Source organism: Tyto alba, unplaced genomic scaffold (genome assembly GCF_018691265.1).
Source record: "Tyto alba isolate M040663 unplaced genomic scaffold, T.alba_DEE_v4.0 Super-Scaffold_42, whole genome shotgun sequence".
In the NCBI taxonomy this organism is placed as follows: Eukaryota; Metazoa; Chordata; class Aves; order Strigiformes; family Tytonidae; genus Tyto; species Tyto alba.
Genome location: NW_024881318.1, coordinates 16,353,688 through 16,381,613, shown reverse-complemented (window position 1 = coordinate 16,381,613; position 27,926 = coordinate 16,353,688). Strand labels below are relative to the sequence as shown.

Sequence of the window (27,926 nt, the reverse complement as noted above, 5' to 3'; positions counted from 1 at the left end):
TAAATGCTGCTGACTTAATTTTTCTGGGAAGTAAAAACGAAGGAAAATCTTCTGAAAATACAGAAGTTTATAACCTCCTGATACATATTGTGCCAACATCAATCTCAAGATATGGGCACTGTACAGGCAGACATACTGTTTCTCCATAGGTCCTACAAATACCAGCCTGATATACAGAGCTGTTTTCCAGTGGGAGGAATGTGAAAAACAAATTTAAGGCAAAACACTTCCAATTACTATTACATTGCATGTGGAAAGTTGAGACCTTCATCAACATGCCCCAAACTGAGAATGTGAGTATTCCCAGGATGTTTTCTAATATCTTTTAAAGGAGATGTTAATTTTTAACATCATGCACCCTTGTGTTAAAGGGATTTTCACCTGGAATCTAAAGGGAATGCCACAAATCATGCAGCCACACCAACTACTGTATTTAAGACTTTATATTTAGAACAACTGGTTCCTTTAAATGTTAAAACTAACACTGAAAGTGCATCTTGCTAACCAGGGAAACTGGGAATAACAAGCAGGAATGAAACATATTCTGGCACATGGTATGTGAACTGCAACACTGTGTTTCTAAGTCATAGACTTTTTTGCAGCAGCAGAGACCTACAGACAAGGTCTGGCAAAGGGCAGAGAATTAATCAAAACAGGAGAGCTCCTGGAACAGAGTCCTCCATCAAGTGCTTCACTTCCTACAAGCAGTCCTTCCACACTGGCTGCTGCTGATGGCAAATGGCAGACAGGCAGCATTTGAGCTTTGAGCCATTTTCTGCAAATATAAAAATATCCTGTGTGCTCATCCTCTTGCTTACTAGTGCCATAAACAAACTGAAGAGTTAACACTTCCAAGAGCATAAAAAGCACTGCTGCTGGCTGTTCTCTACTCATTCAAAATCAAAACTTCATGTACTGGGTGACCAATGCAAAGTTGTGTAAACATTCTTCTTTAGAAGAAGAGGTTTCTCAGGCTCCAGGAAAATGGCTGGGGGAGGGACACAAAAGGAGTGTGACAAATTCCAACACCTCTAATTTAGCCAGCACAACATACCAGCAAATACTGAAACATTCAGATACATTTGTGTAGACACACAGTACAATTGAAGTCACTTAAATATTAGGAAGGCTGTGAAGCATGCACTTGGCTCACTTACATTTGACAATATTCATACAAATAATAAATACCTGAATAATAAATATTTGGCTAAATCTGGGACACTGAGGTTTTACCAACAGACTGTGTAGGATGGTGCCAACTGCAACATGAATACGCAAGCGCAAAACAAGTTTTATTTAGGTAAAATCAGATTGCAAAGAAAGTATCAAAGAGAGAAGAAAAACTTAAACCCTTTCAGGTTACGCACTTATAAACACATCGGTCCCGCCACTGTAAATAATTCCTATGGCAGTTCTCAACAAGCTGTCACACATGCAGATACTCTGTTTCACATGTCCAAAAATGTTTTTAAGAAAGACCCAATTAAAAGTATTGCATCTCCCAAATTGTTAGGTTGAAAGAAACATCATATAAGCACTATAGGTGGTGTGAAAGAGAACCTGTATGAAGGATGTAAAAATCTAATGAGACCAAAAATGTAGAAGCTATTTGGAGAGTTCCATGAAAAGAGAGGATGATAATGTTTAACTGTTAGTCATTTATACAGTGACCCAAGCCAAATAGCATTGGGCTGCTACAGCTCACTTCCAACTGTTAGCTGTGTGTCCCCTCTCTACATCCTTGTACTGCTACCATCTCTCACATAGCCCTGTAGTGAGATGTTTTTCCTTAATAATCTAAAAGCAATTGGGAGGGGAATGGGGGACATGGCTAGTTAGCTGCTGGTTTAGTAAACTGAACCGGCTTACCAGAAAAACAGCCCTGCTGAAGACAGGAGAATCCAGACTGGGATGAACATATTACAGTCATATTTAAGTCACAGTATTTATAGAGCACTGGGCAACAAGTTGCCCTTGAGGAGTAATTCCAACTGATTTTGAAGTTAAAAGCCCCCGAGGTTTCCCCCCCACCCCCCACTTAGGAAAACCCCCCAAATCAAACCAAACCAAAACCTCAGGTCCTCCTGTGTAGCAATGGAGGCTCTTGAAACAAAGCAGCCTGTAGACATTCATTTCAGTCCAGAATACTTTTTTTACAAGCTACAGAAACTTTCCTAAAATATTTGAGGCAAAAGCTGCAGGTTTCCAAACATTTGAGTTCCCACCATCTGGAAGCCTTAAGCAGTGGTGCATTTTACTTGCATCTTTCATGAGTAAACTTCCCTGGATATGAAAGCAAACAACTTTTCTTCCCACTTCATGGTTGTGCAATGACTTAGGCAAACAAAAACAAATATGTAAGCCTTGATTTGGAGCAAGGGCCACACTGAGGGTTAGATTCTCATTCAGCCTAAAATCCCATTACAACATAGTTCATTTTCCCTTCACAATACCTAAGCCTGTTACTGCAACTTAAAGCCACATCTCGATACCCCAGCCTGAACTGATTTGAGATAGATTTATTTTATTGCTGTAAAACATTTCTATTCTTCCTGAAGGGTGGGATGGTCTTCTATGATTGTCTCCAGACCTTTCAGTGCAGCAGAGGAGCAGCTACCCTTCCCAGGGGTTTTCTCATTGGATCCAGAAATGAAGCAGGTCAGCATTCGAGGCACCTCTGCAGCAGCTGATAAAGATCAGTTGTTTGACCCCGCTATTTCCTACTGGGAATGTCCAGGTCTCATAACTACTCAGTCCTTAACAATATAAAGTAAAAAATTATGTTCTTTGGGAGGAACACAAAGCCCTGTTGGAATAAACAGGCCTTCAGAATAAAAGCAAGCACACAGCAAAAGTTCATCACATTTGGGGTGAGCTGGAGAACAGCTGCAAGACTATCACCTCAGCGTCCTGTCAGGACCTCAAATTTACTGACCAGAAATGTTACTCAAACAACATTTTCAAATGCACTGATAGAGAGGTGCTTTTTATGAATGCCTGGTGGCTGAACTGAGTGGACAGCTGTGTATGACATCCCTGAACTAGTTTTAAAACTGCAGATTTTTTACAGATAGGAGATGTCAACTGGTAAAGCACTTAAAACTGTCCTAAACAAGCCCATCCCTTCTTCAGGGTAAAAGACCTTCTCCACATTTTGGTTATAAAGTCAAGCTAGCAATGGAATGGAGACTTCTTCAGTGTCTGACAGACAAAGCACTAGAGTTCAGATATAGCTGGTCTTTGCTAAAAGGCCAAGAATGTTTCCAGAAATTATTTACATGCCAGACAAGTCTAACTCAAACAGAAAAGGGCTGCCATTTTTACTACTTAGCTCACATACATTTTTTTTTTTCAAATCATTTCACCACAAGTAGAATAACAGAATTAATCCACATTTACAGGTTAGACTTGTAAAAATTGAACTAATTGAGCTTGCTAAGGTGGTGTCTGCTATATCCAGGTTCTCTGGTTAACCATTTGCAGAGCTACATCCTGCAAAACTGAGCACAATCCTCTTACTGAATGTTATTTTGACAGCTGGCTTAAAACAACTGGGTGGTCCATATATCTAGGGAAAATGCCACAAAAGTAGAGTGGGATATGATAAAATAAGAAAAAATAAATATGAAGTCTTAATTTAAGACAGTAACCTTCTAACTAGAAAATTTTCATCTGTGAAAAGAAAAACAGAAAGAAAAAAAAAAAAAAGAGCAGAAAAATTACTCCCTATCTGTTTGGCAAGATCACGCTCCAAAGGTTTTTTTCAGGGCAGAATTAGCATTCTCTGTAACACAGATTTTCTCCAGGGCCTGAAAGCAGTCTGACACATTACTTACCAAAATCCAAAGCAAATAAAGAACATGGTTGAATTATGGACACTAAGTGAATATTGTATTTGTTATTTTCTATTATGACAAACATGGAACAAAGTCAAACTTATATGCAAGCATATAATACTATTGTTCTCTGCCATTTTAATCTCAGTGCTCTGAAAATATTTTAAGTGCAAGAATGTTTGAAATACACTATGAACTCACATACACCCATTGTCAAGGTTTATTTTGAGTAAAAACATCCCTCCCAAAAGCAGATCATTCTTCTTAATTTTCTAGTGTATGTCAACTCTTTGTTGACTTTTAAAAAGTCTGACTTGTCTGCCAACAATTCGATGATTTATAGCTTCCCGAGTGACCAATACCTTCACACAAACAAACAAGACTGACAAAGTAAAGATACAGAGCTGCTTGGAGTCTTTGTAATGCTGACTAAAAAAATATAAAAATGGAAGATATTCAAGCTTCACTGCTACCAGATCAGACTGACAAGCAATTTGCCAGCTATCTGTCAGAAAGAGACCCACTGATAACCTGGCTGATTTTCTGCACTGACTTGTGCTTTTACACATTGTAGAGGCAGCACCTAGCTTACAGTGTCTCTTATTCCACAAAGCCTCAATTCTCACTTCAATAACAACAGCAAAAACAAAGACATTAGATGACATCTGACTTTTGACTATTTTCCACCACAGGCTAAGTGGCAGAAGTGCTAAAGTGCCCAAGACCTGACCTGGAGGTGAAAGGTCCATGAGTACCACTGGAGCAGTGTTTTCTGTGCAGGAAGCAAGTGCCTGCTGCCACTCAGGAGCAAGTCCAGTGTGGTCTCCTCTTGCATGTACCACAATGACCAGTAATTAGAGAAGAATACAGTTTGCTTTTCTGTGAATGGTTTGAGATTTATCAGCAATGATGGAAGAAAGCCTTTTAAACAAATTTTTGACACATCCTGAACCTAATTAATAGAAAAATTATCACCTTCACATTTAAAGATTGGAAAAGTCCCACAATGGTCCTGAAACTGGAGATGTCTACTGCCTTCCTCTGTCAACCCAGACATGGTTCTTAAAGTAGTAAGTGTCTGTCCCAACAAGGATTATGCTTCTATGATCAGTGCTTGCCTGGTTCTGCTTCCACCTTGTACCAGCACATGTAGGTAGGTACCTGTGTGACTGGTGAGCTGATAAAGCGAACAAAACCAGTAAAACAAAAGCTGCCTTCCACTGTTTCATCACACAGTCACAGGTGCATGCACCCTGTCAGTGCAAAGGAAGGAACAGGATGTATAATTTCACCTTAAACCTAAATCTAAGATTAAATCATGAATGTTTCCCTGTGAAAGCCACATAATATCTTTCCCTAGTTGCATTATCAAGTGACAGTCACTCATTTGAGAAGATATGTGTCTTAGGAACAGTCATTTAATTACGGAGGAACCATTCAGATGTTTGACAAATCAGACTGCCTTAAGGGAAAATCATACACCTACTGGTACCACTGTCAATGCTTACTAGTTCTTTAGGTTGTGGTGAGGTTTTTTAAAACAAATAAAAGCCATAGATTAACACTGCACCTATTTCATCTTCTCCCAAGAGTAAATGTAATACATGTGGTTTTTCATTAAATGCTGGCAGTCCATGTCATGATCCTGTCACACACATGCATGCAACCGCAAGACTGCAAAAATCAGCTTGGGAAAAAATGTTACATGAAATACATCTTGTTTTCAAGCCCCAGTTGGCACCATTACAAGTTGAGGAAATTAAATATTCTGAATTTTAAGACATTCAATCAATTAGTTGATACTAACATCTTCTGGAGTGCAGGGAGGTTAAGATTTAAAGTTGACATAAGCAGGTATGGATTTACTAGGAGCAGTGGGAGATTTTCTCCCCCTCTCCCCTTTAGCACCAGCCACTGGAAAGTGAAGCGATGCACACAGCCTGTATTCTCCTATCTTCTATTTAAACATGAGATGGCATCTGCCCTCCCCCAATACACACAAAACTCTGTGGCAAAAACCCTACATGCCACTTTTGCGTTAGCATACATTCTGGAACAGCTTTCAAAAAAAACACCAAAAAAACTCCAAAAAAACACCACCAAAAAAACAACCAAAACCAAACGCAGTTTTCATATAAAGTTTCCAGCTTTGCCTCATAGCATGAAAAGTCTTGTTTCAATCATACACACCTCAAGGTATAGGACATTAATAAAAGGCAAGCCTGCTGAATGGCTGTTTTCTTAATAGGAAAGAAGCAATTGCATCATGCAACACAGGAGCTGGCAAGCTACAAACTCCTGATTTTAGCCTTCAAACTCAGCAAAAATATCCACCCAGCTGGTCTTCAGAGAGATTTCTGGGATCCCCAGAAGCTTTATATTTTTCATTCTCAGGTTGTGTTCCAGCAGTTCCATTTTCACAGTTTTCTTTGGCAAACTCCATTACCACATTAACGCAAACTCCCACTTCAACTCTGAAATGTACAGACTTTACTTCCATGTACCATTAATTGTAAACATAAATGCTCACAATTTAGATTTATCATATTAAGTTTCCTGCAGAATGCTCATTTTTAAAGTCCCTCAATAACTAACGTCAGCAAATTGCAACAGAGATTCTGCCAAGAGTGAGCTTCAGGGCACTCCTACGTGTTGACAGAAAGTCTGAAGTTTTGAAATACTACTTTTATTTTTGGTGTTGTAGGGAAGGAAAATGGACGAAGTACAACAAACAGTGAAGTCTCAAAAAAATTAAAGAGCCTAGAAACGAGAGCGGTGTTGCCTATTCCTCTGAAGTCATGTCCAGAGGGACAGAGGAAGGCAGAAGAGTAGAGAAGATTCCTTCTGATAGTTTCCTTAAAAACATATCCCACATCTAAAGCCCAAAGGGGTGCATGGTTAGCCTTACAACATACATGCCTTCTGGCAAAACATCTTTTTAGCATAGGGTGAAATCCCTGAGGATGCCATGGATGTGCCCAGATCAACATAGCTTCCTTCCTGAGTTAGGTAAAACCAGCTAGCCAGTTGCTGTGTTTTCTTGCAGGGCCAGAATATAGTTCAAAGTTAAAATTGAGCCCAACAATGAGAACAGTGACTGGCATCTCCCTTGACCTTCATCTCCAACACAACTCACTTGGCATTGCTGCCTATGGGCTAGCAAATGCTAATAACCACTTTAGTACATGAAAAGTCATGAAATTAGAGCAAGGAAATCCCAAACCATGCTAGCATAACAAGAGGCCAGGAAAAGGCTGGAAAGGCTGAGGACAACTGAGTAAAAGTTAATCTAAAGAAAATACTTTTGTTGCATGAAAATCCATCAAGGCTTAAGAACTGCGTAAAGCGCTCCCAGAACCAAAGAGCATGGATATCCTTAAACAACATGAGGGACATTGGCAAAGGATAGCTCAAGGTTATGAGTTGTGTTTGTGGTTTCTGTGCCTTTTACAATACTTCAGACCTCTTCAGATTTGAAGCAACATAACTACTTGGATTTTTTTTTTTTAAATTAAACTGTATAAAGTGAACTTCTCTAACTTCACAGAGGAATTGCAAACCAAGTGCAACAATATGTGCTTACAGTAATTAATCTGCTAGTAAGACATTCTTCAGAGAACTTTGATAAAGATAACCTTTTAACATTTGTTTTTGTAAACTCTTTAAATGATTATGGCAATATATTTTTATCTTGCATCTCAGAATAACTATACTACTAAGCTTTTAAGATTCCACATTTCTGAAGAGGAATAAGGACTGCAACACAGATACGTGCAGGAAAAGGCAATTTCAGAGCTTTCCTACATTTTCTAGTTAGTATTTTCCTAATGCAGAATGTACTTGTAAAGCAGGTAGCAGAAAATGCTGAGTGATATATAAGCCTGATAAATAAGCAGCCACCAGCATAGTCTATTGCCTTAGACCTCATTCTGAAGCTCAAAAAAATGAAATAAATCTAACATTAGCAAACTGCTGTTTTGGCTGTCTGTTCCCTCTTCCCTTCTTAGATTAGAGTACGTTTTTAAGCCAGTAGCAGCCAGTTGGTGTAATTAAAATCTACACATGCAGTTCATTTGATTGCATAAGTCTTTGAAAAACATGTACTTCAGCCCATTATGTAGATATAAATCTGAAAAACAACTGCAGCCTTAGCCCTGTACCCCCCAGCCTTGGAGACCCTGGTTCTGGCCTGACCCACGAGAGGCACACTTCCCTCATGCTCCCCTGCCAGCTCAGGTAAGAGGAGTGGAAGGAGCAGCCACAGTGCTCCTCATGCACACACAGGCCCCTGGATGCTGCCTCCACATGAGCCAAGCTGCAGCTGTTTCAAGCCAGGCATACAAGAACTCCCAACCATCTAGGCTATGCTGTGATCCAAGCAACCGACAAACCTATTGAAGCCTGGCCATGTCTGGTAAAATGTGGGTATCTGGCAACCCTGTGAACGGAGCAGCTTTACAGGGAATTCCAGCAGCTGCCTGATGCTGCTTTGCAGGTTTTGGCTGATCCTACCCATGAGCAGGGGTAGAACAGGTGGCTCACAGGGCTATCTGAACACGTGTACATGGGACCTTCAGAAGATGACCTGCTTTCTTCTGAGTTGACAGCCCTACTAACAGATAATGAAATTTAATAGCTTATTAAGAATAGCCATCCTACCAGTCTGTGTGAAAAAGCAAATATAAAAGAGAAGATGCAAGCTGGCTCCTAGAAGTAATCACAGACTAATTGTTTCCCCTTTGAACTCTAGCTATCATCTGCAGGAAGTCCTGTGCATGTAAGATGCAAAACCCATTGGAATGTTTCACAGTGCTCAGAGAACTTTATATGAAATAGTGAGTTTTCTCTTTAAGTAAGTGGAATTTGTTTTACAATATCGCTAGAGAGAAAGTAAAAAGCTTTGGTTTTTCAGAAGTGACATTTAGGATCTTCGTAACTAAAATCAAACTAAAGAACATTAGTTTCTGTCTCTTCAGAAGATGGCCTCTTCATTATTTTTTTTTTAAACAGCATATAGGTATAAAAATATTAAAATGTCTTATAAAAAATTGCTTCAAAAATACATATGATAGAATCCTGAATGCTCTTCACTTAAAGCCCTGCCAAAAGTATAGCTAAGAACTGAAAATGGGATCGTGACATTTCCAAGTCTAAGTGAGGGCTCATGTACTCAAAACCATCAGAAATGGTCTACAGTTTCAGTCAAGAGCCAGGAACAAACCACTAATCATGAATACCACTCAATGGTACCACTTAAAAGCCTGCATGATTGTCAATACAGTAATGTTTGTGTGAAATGTGGATTTTTTTCATGTATTGCCAAATTATAGAATCAAAGTTGAGTATTGCTCCTCCATTATGCAGATAAGAGCATTTCTTCTCACTATATATTAACAATTGGCTCATACTGAACATAATAGTTAATTAGCCCAATTTAGTATCCTGGCAGAGGACAGCTTCACCCAACCATGCTCAGATGTTCCATTAACATTTCTAAGTGTTAGTCTAAAGTAGAAAGCAATTTTTTCAGGAAACTTAATATCAACATCTTAATAGAATTATATCCATAACAATGCTGCAGGGGACAGGGGAAACAAAAAGGCACAATCACGATTTGAATCTGAAAAGAACTTCAGGAAAGTTTTGGAAAGGCAAAAGCTTTTACACCCAAATCTTCCATGGAAATAAACTTTACACGAAATTTTGCAATAAGAACCAGATTTCAGCCATCTGTTGGCTAGAGATAAAACACAGGTACAGATCATTGTGGTCTTCCTTATTTTGTCCATGCTCTGAAATCTAGCCCTTATTGTGACCATATGGACCATCATAAATTAAATATTATGATAGAAGTAAGCTAAAAAACATTTTCTGTCAGGAATCACATCGAGTCACTGTAATACCAGTGAACTCCATTCCTAGAGAGGTGACAATCTTCAGGCACTAGAACTTTCTTGCAGATCCCATCCTGGTACAATTTTCAAAAGCCAGTACACTAGTATGCTTTTCTATTTAAGTGTTTAGGCAACTTTAACAGATGACACAGAGTCTGTACAAAAGAAACATGGTGTTAGATTGAGGACCCCCAACATGCACACAAGAAAATACTGTAGAGACTGCCTGAATTTCAAAGGTCTCCTAGAGGACTTACAGCAATTTCTAATCACGAAAGGGAGGAAAATACAATTCTGTTTCCACTTCATAGGCACTGGGCTCACCTGAATTCTCCAGTTTTGAAGGTCAGCTGTCTAAACCATTTTCTATAGTTTTCTTTCTCAACTAGAACAGTGTAATAGCTGTATCAAGTCTATATTTTTCCAATGGCTTCCTTTAAGATAAACATCATTATGTAAAAGGAAGGACTCCCTCTCAAAGGTAATTAAAGACCTGATTTACTTTTTGAACAGTGATGTCCTTCATGCCACTCGCCCCACCTTCTTACACAAGAAGATCCAAAACAAAGAAAAGTTAATACTCTGTACTTCATAAATATACAGGGTTTAGGGTTGAAATATACCCCAAAATTTATTTTTGGTTCAGCCTTCAAGGCATTAACATTCTGGTTCAAATGAAAATATATAATTTCTACTAACTGCTATTGACAATATTTTTGTGAGAGTCCTTAAGAGTCCATTTGCGGAAGTTTATCAAGCTTTTTTTGTACCATTGTCAGATTCATTTTATTAAACAACAGCTGATTCAATTGCAGTTTAAAAAGTTTACAGAGACCTATTGTTTCATTTAATAGCCATAAGCATTTAACTCTAGTTCAGTACCTTGCAGAAACATGCAAACATGGCAGTGATGGACTGGCACACAGACAAAATAAGGCAAGGAAGTGCTGCCATTTATACATTGTGAATCCTTTCCAAAATTTCTCCCTCTCCCTGTACCCCTCTCCTTGCTCCTCTCCCCCTTCGATAATAGCCCAGCTTCCTTAAATAACAGCCCATTTGAACACTTGCTCTTGTGGAAAGTACATGAATGAATTCTATCACCTCCTGAAAAGGCTTTCTTTGAAAACCCTTTTTTGTTAGTTTAAGTGGGATTTAAATGATTAAATTCCAAACTGGAAAGCACTGTTTTGCTGTTTAAGGATGCTGGGCAAAAAAAAAAAAAAACAACTATCTGGCAGAATAAGACTACAATGGCAGAATCAGATTTCCTGATAGGTACTATTACAAGTGTGCTTGGCAATAGTCTGTGCTGTGTAAGTGGGAGCAACAATGGGGCTGTGTCAACTTATGCCAAAGGTGGATTTGCTCCATGGCCTTAAAATTGATTTATTGTTTATAGAAAGGACTGAGTCAGAAGCAGGGTGATGGTGTGGAAAGTCAGGGAAGTCTTAAAGAACTTGTTTCATTACTCTGATCATATTTTTTTTAATACTTTTTTTAAGAGGTACTGCTGAAGAGTTAAAACTCCTGATGAAAATCTGTAAATATTACATCTAAGAAATTTACTGGTACCAAGACCTCATTAATTTAAGCATCTCTATTTTATTGCATGCAGACAAGCCACAAAGAAAAAGACTGATAGAACAAAGGAAAAAGAGGACACAGGTGAAATTTAGGTGGTTATGTCCAAAACTGAGCCAGAGCTGCAGCACACCATAGCAGGACTCCGTGGAATGATGCATACAGAACCCAACAAGACAAATAGAGAAGATCCTGGGTTCTGGCCTCTGTTCCTCTCAGTTCAAGTATTTTAAATTAAGAAGCCATTTTATTATAAAACAAAAACTTAGAAGTACTCCTTTAAGTATGAAAAATTAGAGTCCTTTCCACCTTCTGTTTAAATGTTAAACATGTTTAAAATAATGTACTATATTACTATATTTAAAATAAAGACCTAGGCAGTATCGAGAATTTTGTTTATAGGGTTATTAACAAAAGGAATGAAAAAGAAAAGATCTTAAAAAGAAACATATCACACCTTAAGGGAACAGATAATAACAGATCTAACAAACCTGTACTGCAACATGTAATTGTTTCTCCTTTTTTGGTTTCAAGTGCATTCCAAAGTCTTTAATCACATTATGCATGTTGTTATATAACTGAATCCATCATGTTGTTCTGGTTAGTCACCTTCAGCCTAATTATGTAAACAAATGCATCAATATAAACTCACAAGGATCAATAGACCATTCATCCAACGAGCTCCCTTCCCACATGGCACTGCAGACCACTTTCTACCATCTGACCATGAATAGTGGCCAGCTGCCCCAAAAAGACCTCTTCAGATTGCACTGCCCCAGCATGAGTCTCCTGTGTTATAGATGAGATTGCTGGCAAACTATCATCGTGTTTCTGTGGGACACATAGAGACATCAGTGTTGGTCTGCAGCAGGCTCTATACCTCTGAGCAGAGCTTCTGAGATATGGCAAAACAGCTAGTTAGGCACCCAGAATCCCTGTGCAGGAATGAAGCCCTGGCATCACACTGCAAACACAGGAGAAACAAGCCTACCTATCCAGAAATGAGGCCTGTACTTCATTTTGCACACAGTAAAAGATCACTCTCAAGTGGGAAAAATGCAAACAAGACACCGCCCATTATAAATAAGCCATATTAGAGAACATTTCTGGGTCATGATACTCTTTGGCAGCTATGTCTCTTGAGATCAGTGTCATTGTTTCTACACCTGTCAGTCTCTATCTTTCAAAACTGAGACACAAATAACCTGGGCAGGTCTGCCAAGTTCCCAAAGCATTGGAATCAGAATGAGAGTTGACACTCTGTATTTTCTGTATCACAGCAATATTATTTTTATTTGTTCTCTCTCAAACTTTCTTTTAAAGTGCTACACAGAAATAATTTTAAAAGTAAATAACAATTAAATGAGCTTACGGAACAAGCAGAAGCAGAGATCTTCATAGCATTAATTTAAATTGGTTCCATGCAATTAAAAGAAGTACTTTTATCTGCATTATTAGTAACAGCATCATTAATGTAAATATATGGTCATCACCTTCTTTGTAGTTGCAAAGTAAAGAGGAAAAAAGGGAAATTTTGTAGTGTATCCCTGTAAATCTGAAATCTTTGCACCAGATCCCTATAGTTACAAAAATCCTATTTCTTAGAGTTAAGAGACTTGTATAGACTTTTTAATAATTTCAGTCTTGGATGGTTCCCTAGGAAAATTCATAGTATCACATTATATATGGAACTTGCAAACTAGGTGTTACACTGGATATGGTGCAGCTTAAGACTCTAGCTCTGAAGTTAAGTTGACGGTAAAAACATGAGATGCTAAACAGAGCCGTAATTCAGAAGATTCAGTGGAAGTCATGCTTTGATTACGTTCAAAAGAAAAACACATGTATGTAACTTTTTAAAATTAAAACCATATTAAAGTGTGGAGAAAGCCCACTTGCAGTTATTAGAGGACTTGGACTTCTGCAGTAAGAAGCTGCAGGTCACTGTGAGTCACTGCCATCATTCAGTTTCCTCAGATGCAGAATAGAAATAGAGCAGATGTAGGAAACTGAAACACATCAAGCAAGAAGCAGAGCATGACTCAATAAATGTAACCCAGAGGTAATTCATTAGAACTTATTATTTGGTATAAACTGCCTTGTGCTGCTGCAACCAAGACTAGAAAACTGCCTTTCTCCCCATCTAGCCAGACTTTTATGAATGCTTTGGTTCTGTCACAGGATGCCTATTTCTCATTTATGCATTTAATCATCTTTCTATGCCATAAGAAAGAAAGTTTATGAATACCAATCTCTTGACTGTAATTTTCTTACTGGAATCTTTTATCTTTCACAATTCAGAATGTTCACAGGAGAACAAGAGAAATAATAGAAGAAGAAAATGCTATATATTAAATATATTGAGAGTGCAAAAGGAATCTTGTTCACACAAAACTTGCATTGCCAAATTTCAATCAAAACAAGGAACAGTTTCACGAACCATTAGCATCTGCAAGATTTTAAAACTCAGTCAGCATAGTTTTAGTTCTAACCCATTAGAAAGAAAATTTATCTTAATTTCTGTGTCATTAAATTAATGCCCATGGGAAAAAATAGCCCCAAAGACTAATGCCTTTTGGAGTGCACGATCTGCAGGGTGCCATGAAATTCCCGAGTCTCAAAATACCCTGTCCTAAAATGGCCCCAATCTACCCAGCAATCCAGCTTCAAGTTACCTCAAAGTTATCTCAATGGGTTTGTGATTCTGAAGTGGCATTTTAAAATGTAGAATTACAAATAGAGACTATCAGAAAGGATATATTGTGCTTCAAATGAAAAAGAAAACTTCATTTTCAGGATGGTCTCTGGTTCTTAATTTATGTAAGTGACATACATATCCAATGCTGTTTTTTCCCCCTCCCTTGTGCTTAAATCACAAGTTTAAGTTGAACTTACGCAGTTTTGCCCTCACTATCTTGTTTGGTGGCACTAGCTCCCTTTTTACCCAGCAGTGAAGCCACTTTCTCAGGATCGCCATTCTCCACTGCCTGCAGCAGCCGATCATCGTTCTTATTCCACTCATTGGTCTGGAGTAAAAAAGAGAGAAGAGAGAAATATCATTAGTACCAGCACCATGTCCAACCTCTCCTGTATGATCCTGTACACAATTATCACCACTGAAGGCTGAAACAAAAGCCCAACCCAAAGAAATGGCACCGAGAAAGCTGCATAAAAGTAATTTGCAAACTGTGCAGCACAGGTTTCCAAGGACTTCATGGCTCAAGCCAGGGCCTAAGTGATCACTGGAGATGAGCTCTAACATGGAAATTCTGTGTAGAAGAGTAATGCAGGAAAAAAAAATCATTTGTTCTTATTGTATTTAAAGAAGTCCTCCTTCACTTGTCTAGTCCTGGTTTCTATTTTGGAACTACACTGGCCCCATTGGACCTTTATCACATACATCATGTGGATAAGCAATGAGGTGCCTCAGCTGACTCACACCCCACCCTAACAACACAGGCCAGCCAAAAGTTTCTGTATTTGAGGCTTTTCCCATCTTACACTTTGTAGAGAGTAACAGGTTAAGAGACTGCCCTTTGCGGACTATAACTAGCTTTACTGAGCTTTTATCCCCCATGCTTGTCTTTAAAACAAACAAATCAACCACTCAGTGAGATGACACATCCCTAGTCCTTCTGAAAGAAAAGATGACCACCCTACATTTAAATCTTTACAAACTTAATCCACTAAGTCTTTTTACTCCTTCTCATCAGCTGAATCAGGGAAAGGACACTACTTCCTAAGGTGGTGATTCTCACTTTCTGAACTCTCAGGACATGGCCAGTTTCCTCTACCAGATTTCCAAGCTGAATCTAGCAAGATACTAAGAAAACAGAGGATGGTTAACCTTCTGTATCCCATGTGATCACAGCAAAACAAGCTCTGGAAAAGGAGTGAAAGTTGCATCCATGGCTTCTAGTCTGGACTGACAATAGGGTTCAGCCTTCTCAACAGGGTTCTGGCCTTTTCTTTGATATCAGTCAGCTCACCTCCAGCATGACTACTTATTCATTAGCACTCAATTTCTACACAACTTTTTGAATGACTAAATTCATACTAATACTCTCCTTGAGAAATACTCAACTTTAAAAAAAAAAACCAAACCATACTTTGTCCTGATGCTCTACACAGACATTTTTGCTCCCAGCTGAACAAAAAAAGTTGATGTTTCTCTGTCTGGACTTGTGAGGAAAAGTGACAAACTAACTCCACAGGCTGTGCATACCCTGAAAACCCTAACAGGACAAAAGTGTTCCAGGTTACTAAGTTATTTAAAAATCAAACAAACAAACAAACAAACACATTAAGTCTGAGCAGTACAGCAGATGGGAGTTGAAAGACAGACCACCACCTGGAACCAAGAGTATGAATGGCAGCTCCGTCGACGGGAGTGGTATGCAGAAGAAAAAGCAATTGCAGCCTGTTATTTAAACAGTATGACTGGTGGGTAAATGCACATCAAGCAGGTAATATTCTTTATTCTTACAGCATTGGAATAACTCTCTGCAGACTCTAAAGCACTAATTACATCAGCAAAAAAAAAAAAAAAAAAAAATATTTCCCCTAGCAATATTTAGACTCCATGACAATGAGTGGCCAGCCACGCAGCAGGCTCCACCTAAAATGAAACTCATTGCATATTCTTCATTTGGGGAATTTCATGCTTTCAAGGGTGCCTACTATTAAAAGCAGATGTTAAGGAAAAAAAAAAAAAAAAAAAAAAAAAAACCAAACACAAAACCAAACTGTTTTACTTGTAAATAAGATCTTTTAAAGTTAATACTGTTTGTTTGACAGCATATTATGCCTCTTGTTTTGGAGTTTGTCCTGTTTCTGTGTTTGTAAGATATTTAAATATAGGATATTTGATTAATTACCCTTACCCACAAATCACCAAGATAACTGTAAAAGCATTGTAAAAGCACTTAACTCCTGAATTCTTTTTGGTTTTGTTTTCTGTTTTTTGTTTTAAATCTTTGAAAACAAAGAATGAGATAGCAGATAACAAGATAATCTATACACACCCCACACACACCCACACACTTAACCCAATACTAACTTGTACTTTGAAAGAGAAATTCAACACCTAATTTAAGATTTTCTTATGACCTGAAATAACTGTTTCAGTTCACTTCTGAACATGAAACAGAATAAACTACAGGAAAACATTAAGATTAAGGCCTGCTGAAAATTCTTGGCAGAACAGCTTTCAGAAGAGCATTCAGCTTTTTAGTACAAAAATGGCCATGTCTTCAAGAAGCAGTTTCATGAATATTCCTTCAATATTCAGCTTTTAAATTGAACCATTACTGACATATAATCCACTATCCTCTTTGAGAAGCTGCTGTGATAACTATATCCCTGTCTATAATTACACTGTTAGTAACATCGCAGACCCAACAGAAACGAACACAGCTGGGTCCCGAATTACCCCTCAGTATTTATCTAGTATTTATCTAGGAGATACATAGATATTGAATGGGGAAGCCTGGAGTGTTCTACAAGTGATTCTGATGTTGCAGAATGATGCCATATTCATGCTAATGGTAAAACATTTTATGACATATGGTATTAGTCTCTTACAAGAACAGAGACTTTAATTCATCTTAACTGTAGTTTTCAACCATACCCTTTTTGATAACAAAAAATAAACACACAAACACAATTAAAGAAAGATCTAATGATGCCTCATTTAAAAATATTGTTTACTACTAATCTGTACAGCTAAAGAGATTTCCTCATATTTAAGAGCTAAACAGAACTGAACTTGGACAAAATGTTAAGTAATGCAGTCTCTCACAGGGACCCTGAAAACACTCAGTTCTATCAGATTCATCTCAAAGAAAGGCTATCAGTGTGCATTTCCTTATTTTTCATACAAAGCTGGCGTGAAAATTCTTTTCCCAGCTTAGAGGAAAGTGGTAGATGCTGAAGGCTAGGATAGGATGATCTGTATTAGGTAGTCATTTTAGACCCATGTTTTCAGTTCTACATCTAATTAGTTTCTTCTCTTCTAAGCACTGTGACTCAGAGTTGTTAAAGGAATGAATAATTTTAGAGACTGCCACATCCACTTAAATTTGTTATTCCAATTGCATGTTTTCAGATTTCCTTACTGATGCTATAACATCTTTACCACTACTGTACCAGCAATTTTGTTTTGCTCCTGGAAAACAAAAGGATACACAGTTCCCCTTCATCATAGTGCAGCAGTTACATTCATTTATAAAATATAATAGCTGTATTCTACCTAAGACGCTTAAGAGCCATCATGCTATATCGCCCATATAAAAGTTATGCATCTTTTCATTAAAGCAATAAATACATCATTCTAGGGCATCAATAAATGTCTTATTGTAGATGAAAAGTCAATTTTATATTCAAGTCCTCTCAAAATTATACATAATTAACTGTAATGCAAGTTATATAAATCTATATTCAGACTTCATTTAATTTTAAAATTAAATTAGGGATAAATCTGTCCACACAGAAGAAACAACTATACAGGCATCAACTGTTGCTCAAGTATTCCTCTGATAAGATTGAACTGTTTTTTTTCTTCCCCACTGTGTTTGAAACAGCATCATTGTACAATGCATTCCAGAAGTTAAAGGTACAGCTAATAAAATAAATGTCATGCAACAGACTCTCAAAAACATCCATTCCAATAGGGAATTGTAGCCCTACTACCCATCCTCTTCAGTAAAAAAAAAAAAAAAAAATCATCTAGAAGGAAAGATTATACATTCGACACTCAGAAGGACACTGTTCCCTGGACTTGGCAAGCAAGTGGGAGGCATTTCAGTCAGTAGGGCTCTCCCTGTGCCTCATATAATCAACAATTGCACGGCCACTGCTGCCCAGAGTAGATCAGAAAATATAGATCTCTGAACAGAGGCAGTGACTTTTGTATTACATACAATTTCTGAATCTCTTGTAATATTAGCCTGGTTTTGACCCCACAAGTCACACTTATCATATAAAGTATCCTCCAAAGACTTGGGAGGTAACTTCTGCTGGCATGATGCATAACATGGGTACTCCCAACTATGGTTCATACTATTCAGTGTAAAACCAACCTTGAACTGCCATTTATCACATTGCACCAGCATTTGTTTCTCCTGGAAAATATGCACGAGACATGCTCTCTTCTGACAAAGTACTGGAAAGACTGAGGTGGCCAGCATAACTGGAGAACTTAACTTCATAAACCTGCTACCTCAAGCTTCCTCCTCTGTAACTCCACAAACCATCCCATTCCACTTATCCAGGCTGTCCAAACATTTCTGTAAGGCCCTTTCTTCAGCTGTCCCAGTGCTACATCCTGCCCGCGCCCCCCCCCCCCCCCCCCCCCCCCCCCAAGGCACTCTCCTCTTGCTCTTATCTACATCCACTGACTCAACTTTCACATTTCATTCAAGCAGCACAGCACCATCCACCAAACAGCCCTTGGGAAGTTTCAGTCCTGTTACTACCACTCTTTCAAGTAGTACAAATGAATGTTTCCTTTTATGTAAGAGATGCCTAGACAGGTAACATTCTGAGCAAACCCAGGTAGGACACATCAAACTGAAGGTTAACACAAAGTAGCAGTATGGTCTTCCAAAAAATCTACTACGGTGCCAGAGCAACAAAACCATCAGACTTCAGCAGCAAAGCAGGTACTTTTCATCAGCAATAAAGCTAAAGTTTTTTGATTTTTGCGTTAACGGTGTTGCAAATATGCAAGTTAGCCAACTGAGTAGTGCAGCATGACACATGGTGCTATACATGTAGCATGCAAATAAAAAAACCTGAGCAGTTCAGTGTAAAGGTAAACACATAAACATAATGAATTTGAACAAATCTGATCCTGGAAAAGACTGCATATGTGGGGTTTCGTTATCTCTACCCTGCTGCTTCTGTAGGCCACATGCCAAGCAGTTATCAACAGCCTTCCTTCAAACAATTAACATTCCACAATAACAATGGTTTGTGAACACATGCAAAACTCAGCTGATGAAACACACACTTCAGCTTCATATAACAGAACCAGTACTCCACTCAGTACTTCCTCAGGTTTGAGGTATGGGGGTGTTGGTTTTTTGTGTGGTTGGTGTTTTTTCAAACATTTGTATACCGTTCAGTTTGTGGAGTGATAATGACCATTACATATGAAGAGACAAAATAAAACTGATCAGAGCTCAAGAAGTGCAAGTTTTTGGATAAAACAAGAAATTTCAGTCATGCCTAAAAATAGTCAATCTTTTCCTATTAACAGTAGTATAATGACGCAGGGGATCAGATAATCCATCATCCCTATTAAACCCTAACTCCAACAATCAAATGCCATGATGAAGCAAAGAAACACAAATACAACACCATGAGAGCTGGAAGGACGGTAAGCCAAAATCTAAACATCAGGTGGTTTAGCAGAGCTGGGTTGAAATTTCTGACTGAAATTTAACATCCCTCTGAAGCATGCTCTTTAGCATTAATTTTAATTTTTCAGATAGGAAAGTGTGCTGTATGGCCTCGCTCACAAGCATCTCTCTGGTAACAGGTAAGTGTTTTCCATATTTAAACATTTAGGAACTTAAGAAAGAAATCTGCAGGAAAGAGCCTAGCCATGCTTAGGGTGGAAAGCCACTCCTGCACAGGTCACTGTCTACTCAAGGTTACTGGAGTGAGGCAGAGGGCAGAACAGAACTGATTGACTTGATTAACACCATTGGTTTATGATTAGTGGTTAAAAAGGGCACAATATCTAGGCCAAATCCAGAATGCTCACAGCACCTTCACTAATGACCATCAAGATACATTGAACTCTCAAAAGTGCAGCTCCACCAGCCACAGACACACACTTTGGCAGCAGTTACTGACTGTAATTGTACTCACAGTTGACAACTGTGTCTCCTCTAAGGTTGCTCTATGCACAGGATATTTCCTCTGACAACCTACAGATAATCTATTGTCGCAAGATTCTAGTAAAGTAGTTACCATACACTTGGGGCTGAAACTGCCCAGTAAAAAATCCTTCACCACTGGGATCACACATAGTATGTTGACAAGTAGACAGATTGTTTTGAGTCCAAAGAGAAACCTTCATATCAAAGCCTATTATTTATAGTAAATAGTTTGCACTACCTATTTTACACATTGTTTTCTCTCTCACAAAGAGAAAATTTTCCATTCCAGAAAAGAATATAAAGAATTTAAAATATATTTCTAAAACGTGCCCATTCTTTTACTCGTCACCACCACATCAGGATATTAAGCCTCAATTGCCTTTGAGATTACCAGCAAATGTCATGGAAGAAATAACAACACATAACAAGAGGTGATAGTTCTGCCTAGCACTTGTACACAGTGTTTTCCATGTGCGAAGACCTGAGCAAACATTAACTAGACAACAACTTTGTTTCTTTATCTTTGGCATGCAGCCTACAGGAGATGATTTAAGTGACCTTGCATTGTTGCAAACCTACTGGAGACAGAGTTATGTTATCTCCACTGAAATCAGAACTGCAGGGAAACTGAGAAGCAAATTGAAATTCCTGATAATTTCAAACTCAGCAAATCACTGTCTGAAAAGGAAAGGAATACTGGCGTCACAAACAATCACATGGCAAAGACACTGAACACCACTGCATCCCAAGGTCATCCATGAAAGTCCACATGTACTGGATTTCCCAAGAGAGTCTTAAAACCAAGAACAATCCTATTGTAGGGAATGCATTCACTAAACAAAATATCCCTCAAAATTAAGAGACAATGGCTTTTCTTAGAAGAACGGGGCTTATCTGAAAACATTATAACCTAGGAGTCAGTGGTATGTGGGTCAGTAGCCTACACCTTTCCTTGCCCTCCATCCCCAGTTTAGAGATTGTATTTGCCAGTTGCAAACTTGTGTGGTGGGAGATGGAAATCTCCCTTGCAGAGGGGCAGGATGTTATTAGCTTATCAGCAACAGCTTATTCAAATCTGTGGCAGCAGCTCCCAGGACATTCAGAGCTTAGCAGATGCCAGAAGCTGCTGCCTTCCAGGCCCCTTTCAATTATTGTGGCTCCAGCTTTCCTGTACCTTTCAAAGTTGGCCCATGGTGCATATACATCACCAGAGGCATTGCAAACTTACCTCTGTTGCACCGCAGTCCACTGAGGCAGTACCCTGAAGGTCATGCCAAAAGATGCTATGTTCATTAACTTCACCACAAGTAAGGTCTTGACCTCTAATTAAGTTGTCAAAAAAGTAATCTGTGACAATGGCTTTGAAAGTAATTCATAGTGATATTATCTAAATGTCAGTAATTGCTACAACAGAAATAGACTTCAGCTCCACTTGACCATCCATGTTCCCTATTTTAGGTGACCAACAGCTAATAATACTAATTATATTTACATATAATGACAAAACGTTTGCAGCTCACAAAGCTTACACATGCATTTCTTGAAAGGTAGAAACAGCAGAAGCAACACAGGTAGCCTGTGAACATTTTACAATCAGAAGTTTTAATCCATTGTCCTCTTCTTGCTTGAGCTACTGTGTCTAGTTAGGGTAACTGTCCACGCAAAGTCCTGTTTGACACTGGAGACTGTAGTTGTATCAGACAGTGAATTCCATTTGAACTGGAGATAAAAAGCACCATGGGGAAGGCAGGAAGCAGGTGGAGTGAATGAACAAGAAATGGTAACAAAAAATCACAGTAGATTGTCAGTAAACCTTGATAATTACCCATTCATTGGGTAACTTCTGTAGATAAAGAAGTGATTATTATCCAACCAAGCCATTTTTACGTACTGAACCCCAGAATAATGCAACTGAACAGCAAGTCACTCAGCAGGGTGCTTGTATCAGTCAGTAAGGCTGCCTGGAAACTTTACTGGCAAAAGGGGACTACAAACTGTGAAATGAAATCTCTTCTCACCAGAAGAGATGGGGAAAGATGACCTGACAGAAATGGTCATTTAAGACTGCAAGTTTGGGGATGGGAAGTTATAGAAAAAAGTTAGTGTGGTCTTTGTTTAAATAAAGACTGGAATTTGCACCAGGTTGTGAGCTGTGCTCCAAGAACACTCAAGAGGTAAATGAAAATGGAAAGAAATGCATTTAAGAGTTTGATGGTTTGCTGAGATATTTGTGATTCTTGTTAGTAAGTTTCTCAGGGTTTTGGTTTGGGGTTTTGTTTGCTTGGTTTGAGTTGTTTTTGTTTGTTTTGGGGTTTTTTTTGTTGTTGTTGGTGGTGGTTGGTTGGTTTTTGGGTTTTTTTTTGTTTGGTTGGTGTTTTTTTAAACAAACCTGTGTTTGGTTTCACTATTTCAGTCAGGCTTTAACTGCAGAGTAGTCATAAGATCAGCACTGGGAATCTGCACAGTAATAAAGCACAGATAAGTGGCCTCTTTGTAACTCAACTGTAAGATTTAATTTCTGCAAGAGTAAGAATAGTGAGGAAGTTGAACCCAGAAATCTGCAAGAGGGGCCAAGAGAGCATGACACAGTCCATCCAGACTGAGGAATACAGTTGGCCCATATCCAGAGAGCATAGAGGCACATGGTGGAGTTATGTGTGGGTTGGGAGGCACACAGCTCACACATACTGCTCATTTTACTTTCTAGTAAGGGCCATGATGTCTTTTTCCTTCAGATACTACTTTTAAGCCTTTTAACAAGATAAAAGATATCGATCTTTGCATTTGAGGATCAGTGAGATTTCCTGTTAACATCAAATCTATCTAGGTGCATCATGGCTTCTATTTTCTTCTAATCAATCACTGATGTTTTCATGTAACCAATTTCATTCCAGTGGAGATAAAGGAAAAGTGATGAGCAAAAACCTTACAACATGCAAGGCATTAGAACAAAATAAGGAAAACTACATCTAAATAATTAGTAACATACAGCCAGAGCATTGGCAGTAAGTCCAGCTACTGCCCATGGTTTATCACCTCACGCATCACCAATACAGCAATTAGAGATTTACCTTTACTTTTAGATAGCAAAGGATGTAGCAGTAACTGTACCACATGCAACCAATCATTCCCAATAAGACAGAAGAAAGTAAATCCAATAATTAATTGTGTATATTTGTATAAATGAAACTATGTATATCTTAACAGAAGGGACCTTTTAAAAATAAAAAAGCTAAATCAATCCTGTTTGAAGTGACCATCTCCCATTGTTCTGCCTTTTCTCATAGTTCTAAAGGTTTGAGCTACAGCGAACTCAGTTCTTCTCATCTTGAAATTACTCAGTAAATGTTAATAAAACTAAAATATATGTAAGGGACTACTGTTTACTGTTGGACACAAGACAGCTCTTTCCTTCAAAAAAATCCATGGGGTGTCAAAATAGACTTAAAAACCCACCACATTTCTTAAATGGTTATCCAGGGACCACCAAAAATCATGTTTTCCTTATACTTAAAAATAAAAATATATAAGCAAGAAAACTATCATCAGCATGAAATACATGAAAAAGAATGCTTTCTAACAAAGTTTTAAGACTGAAGAACTACTGAGTCAACAGGTTTTAAGTATGTATCAACGACAAATAGCAACTCACATAAGGTCTTTCAAGTTTTCAGGATTTCTGCTGCACAACTGCTTCACAGTTGGGTAAAAGAGAAGTCATGAGATTTAAAGTGAAATTGGCTGGACAATCTAATCTCACTCTTTTATCTGGTAAGTATATTTCAGTGGTAAACAGGCTGTAAGATACAGGGACAAAGCCACCTATGCAAGCAAAGTTTGTTTATTCAGCTATTGTGTTGACTATCTTGCATTCCACAATATGGTGTCAGACACAATGGTCTGGGAAGATCAGAGTGTGCCTAATCACCAGGGCATACATCTGAACTCTCTAACTAGAGACAGTGACAGGAACAGCCTGTTAGCTTTCAACATTCAATGCCATATACATACCACTCAGTGGATTGTTTTTAAATTCAGCACCAGTTATTTCTTGTATAAGTATCTGAGCTGACTACATCTACCTTGATTTTTAGGAACACCCTCCAGTCTCTGTTGACTAGTAAATTTAGTCAGAGGACAGATGTACTTGATGGATCTTCTTGCTTCCAGATGAGAAAATGGACATCCACCATACTAGAACTTACTCAACTACAACATTACCTCACTTATAGAACTGACACTTTAAACTCAAGGCTCCATCTTTCCTCCTGTCTACTGCTAAACTTCTCCAAATGTTGCTTATCTTGCCACTTCTTCATAGTAAGCTGGTTTCCATTAAGTTTAGAACTGCTGCCCTTTTTTTCCTCCCCATTATTCTGCAAAAGGGAACAGAGACACAAAGGATAATTATGAAGTTTGCAGACAAGAAGAAAAATTCAACACTAAGCAGAATTGCATTAATTGATCAGTATTACTACTGCTGTAAGATGTATTCATTAGGTACCAGCCACCATGGCACCTTATTTTATATTACGAATGTCCACATGATATCACAGCTCACAATGAAAGCTGTTTCCTTTTTTTATTTCCTCTACCAGCAAGACTAAAGTAGATTACTTGACAAAGCTCCACATGCACCATAAAACATCTTAGATGGTTGTTTTTAAAACATATACCTACTAGAATGCCACTGTAGGAAACAATACAATTTCAAAGTTCATAACAAAGTATGTATTAAAATCTCAAAACTATTCAGAGTAGAAAAACAAACTATTAATAGCTGAATTTTTCATTCTTGTAAAGGACATATCCGCTGTTACAGTGTTATAGCCTTCTATTCCGAAACCCATGACAAAGCCAACCAAAACACAGTGCATACATAGAGACAAATCCTTATTCCAAGAAATTATTTTGCTTGGAGTCTTCAAGGGCTCAACTCAATCTCTAAAAGTACTGCATGACTACAAGAGAAGGCAGAAAAGTTTCACTATCTGCCTGATCTTCACAAGGCCACTGATAGATGTTTGTGCCATAGATTGACCTTTAGATCTAATATTAGTCAGTCTCCAAGAATCAAATATTAAAGCAGCAAACTAAGCTTAGCTGCTTTTACTTCTATGGGTACAATGAAGGATAACCCAAGAGTCATAGGAAAGTTATACTTCACATACGTTCCCAGTTGGACTTAAATTGGGAAAGCAAGCATTTGTTTTGCATGAAAATAAAACCCACTTCAGCAGCCAGAGAAGAGCATGTGAGATTTCACACCACCACACCTTCTCATGTTGTCTGTCCGACACACATCACATGTACTGAGAATCAGACAAGTCTTTTATGTATCAGACTCCCTGTATGTGGAACATCAACTGCCCACATGTGGCAGGCCTTAAGTAAAAGGAGAGAAAGAACAAGCAGTCACTCACCCTGGTTCCTTCCCTTAGGCCTCATCTGCAGAAAGAGCTCCATTTCTTTATAAAGATGAGTAATAATATGCACAGCCCTTCTGCAGATTTTCTGTTCAACAGGCATGCATGGCCGCACCTTTCACTTACCATGGCCACAGCAGGCACACCATCCCGTAGGCAGCCCATAGAAGCTCAATTTTGGCTGCTCAAAGCTAGTGCTGGGGTTTAATTCTTGCCTGTTTGAACAGCGATTGAGCTATCTGTTCTCTGGTGCAACCACCCCAGCTCAGTATTAATGGACCAGCCTACACATAAATAACCCTCTCATTCTCATGTGAATATTCTTACCCATGTGTGATTTACTAGAGCACTAAGTGCTATCACTACAGTGCTCTTGCTAATTTGGATACCCTGCACTTCACTAAATGTGCTAAGATTATTCGCGCCAAGATGACAGAAGTCACAGACAGACTGCTTTTGTTTTGTTTTGTTTTGTTTTCTTTTTTAAAAGATTCTCTCCACTCCTATTAATTACTTCTAGGCCGGACTATATTTGCATGCCACAATCAAGTCACTCTTCCCTTATCAGAGATAAGTGCTGCCAATGGTTTGTTGTTTGTAGTCTCAGTCCCCCTCTGTGAGGAATACTGTTACTGCTATATTGAGAAACCCTGCTTCAGGTTGACTAGCTTACATTCTGATTTCTTCACAACATCCATGCACATGTTCTATAATAAGGGAACTCAGCAGCTCAACAACAAAAATATTTCTACCTTCCCAGTACAAAATCACTGCAAATTAAAAATCTACAATGAAAATATGCATAAAGCATAAAATCCTGAAGGGCAGTACAGTGTCCAGTCTCTTTGGAGACAGAGCACACAATCCCATGTAAAGTAAGTGGGCCAGCTGCGCTACCGGCCCCTTTCCTATCCTCAAAAACATCCCTTTACAGCCATAACCTCCTTGTCAGGGTCCATGTAGGGGCTGACATGAGAGAGAAATGCCTAGTAATAATATAAATCTTACAAAACATTTCCCTAAAGCCACCCTACCCCTTTGATGCTTACAAGTACAGCAAACTGACGAGCATCCCTTGTCCCACTCCCCATCACGTTCTGTTTACATACATTTCAGAGATTTGAGACTGCACACCAAAGGTACACTGGATTATGTGGAATGCATCTAATGCAATAACTATGAATGAACAAGTGCTGAATTCAGACTGTTCCCAGGAGCAAATAGCCAGGGCAGCAGTGAGGTAACTCTTGTCCTTTTCAAAACATGCTTTTCAATAATTTATGTGAAAGGGTGGACTGAGAGGGGGACAGCAAGGATTTGTAACAGGTTTTACGTCTTCAAGGAAGAAGAGATAACACCTAAGAGTCATGATAAAAATGTAAAGAATGTGTTTGTTGTTTTTTTTGGTTTCTTTTAAGAATCCACATCACACATCTTTGGGGTTCCCTTCCATCTCATGAGATAGGAAACCCAAAATAACATACAAGCATTTTTTTGCATCCTGTAACAGCATCTTTAACAGATTCAGTTAATAACTGCAAAGGATTATATAAATAATAATCTGAAAATGGGGTAGTTTTCATTGCCAGATAGAGCAGAAGGTTTCCAAATTTCATGGGTTAAAAAAACCAATAAATTTAACAGTCTTTTGAAGATGCTAGTATAATCCTTCCAAAACTGAAGAGAACAGATGACTCAACCATATGGCCAAGTTCCACTAGAATTCTGTCTTGTAATCATAAAATATGATGTAATGTAGTTTAGTCCCTGGAGAAGGCAAGGCGTTAGACATATGTGACATGCACAAGCATTCCCCGGATCCATCTGGCTAGCTATTTTAAAAAGATATTACACAAATAAGCAGGGTTTTTTAGAAGTCTCCAAGATAAATATTCTTAAGCTGTCTCTTGGAAAAGAAATGGGTATTGCTCTTAAAATCTGTGTTAATGCATCAACCATTATTTTTACAAACACTGCTCAGCTAACTAGGCATAATGAACTACTTACCTGTTACACCTTTCTGCAGCAATGCGGCTTTAAAAAAGTTTGCCTTTATAAACTTTGAAAGCAATCTCTGGTTTATTAATGCTTCATGCTTAATTAACATGAAAATGCTAGAAAAAAGTTTAAAGGACTATTTGCAACTCAAAAGAAGTTTCCCTTTTAAAAATATCTAGGGAAGAGAAAAGAATACACATCAACTAAGAATACACATACAACAAGTGGCAAAGAGTATTATTTTCTGCGTTATGTAAAGGTTGAATGAAAAGAAAATGCTGAGAAGGAAATCAGAGCCAT

General features: G+C 38.3%; 1 protein-coding gene across 7 annotated transcripts in view; it reads right to left on the bottom strand.

Moving 5' to 3' along the window:
- The window catches only part of RAI14 (retinoic acid induced 14), an 87,177-nt gene that overhangs the window by 20,996 nt on the left and 38,255 nt on the right, over window positions 1–27,926 (bottom strand). For all 7 annotated transcript variants that reach the window (XM_032992245.2, XM_032992249.2, XM_032992247.2 and 4 more), the window contains one exon: window positions 14,210–14,340. In XM_032992245.2, the coding sequence (XP_032848136.2) occupies window positions 14,210–14,340 (131 nt within the window). The remainder of the gene's footprint in view (window positions 1–14,209; window positions 14,341–27,926) is intronic.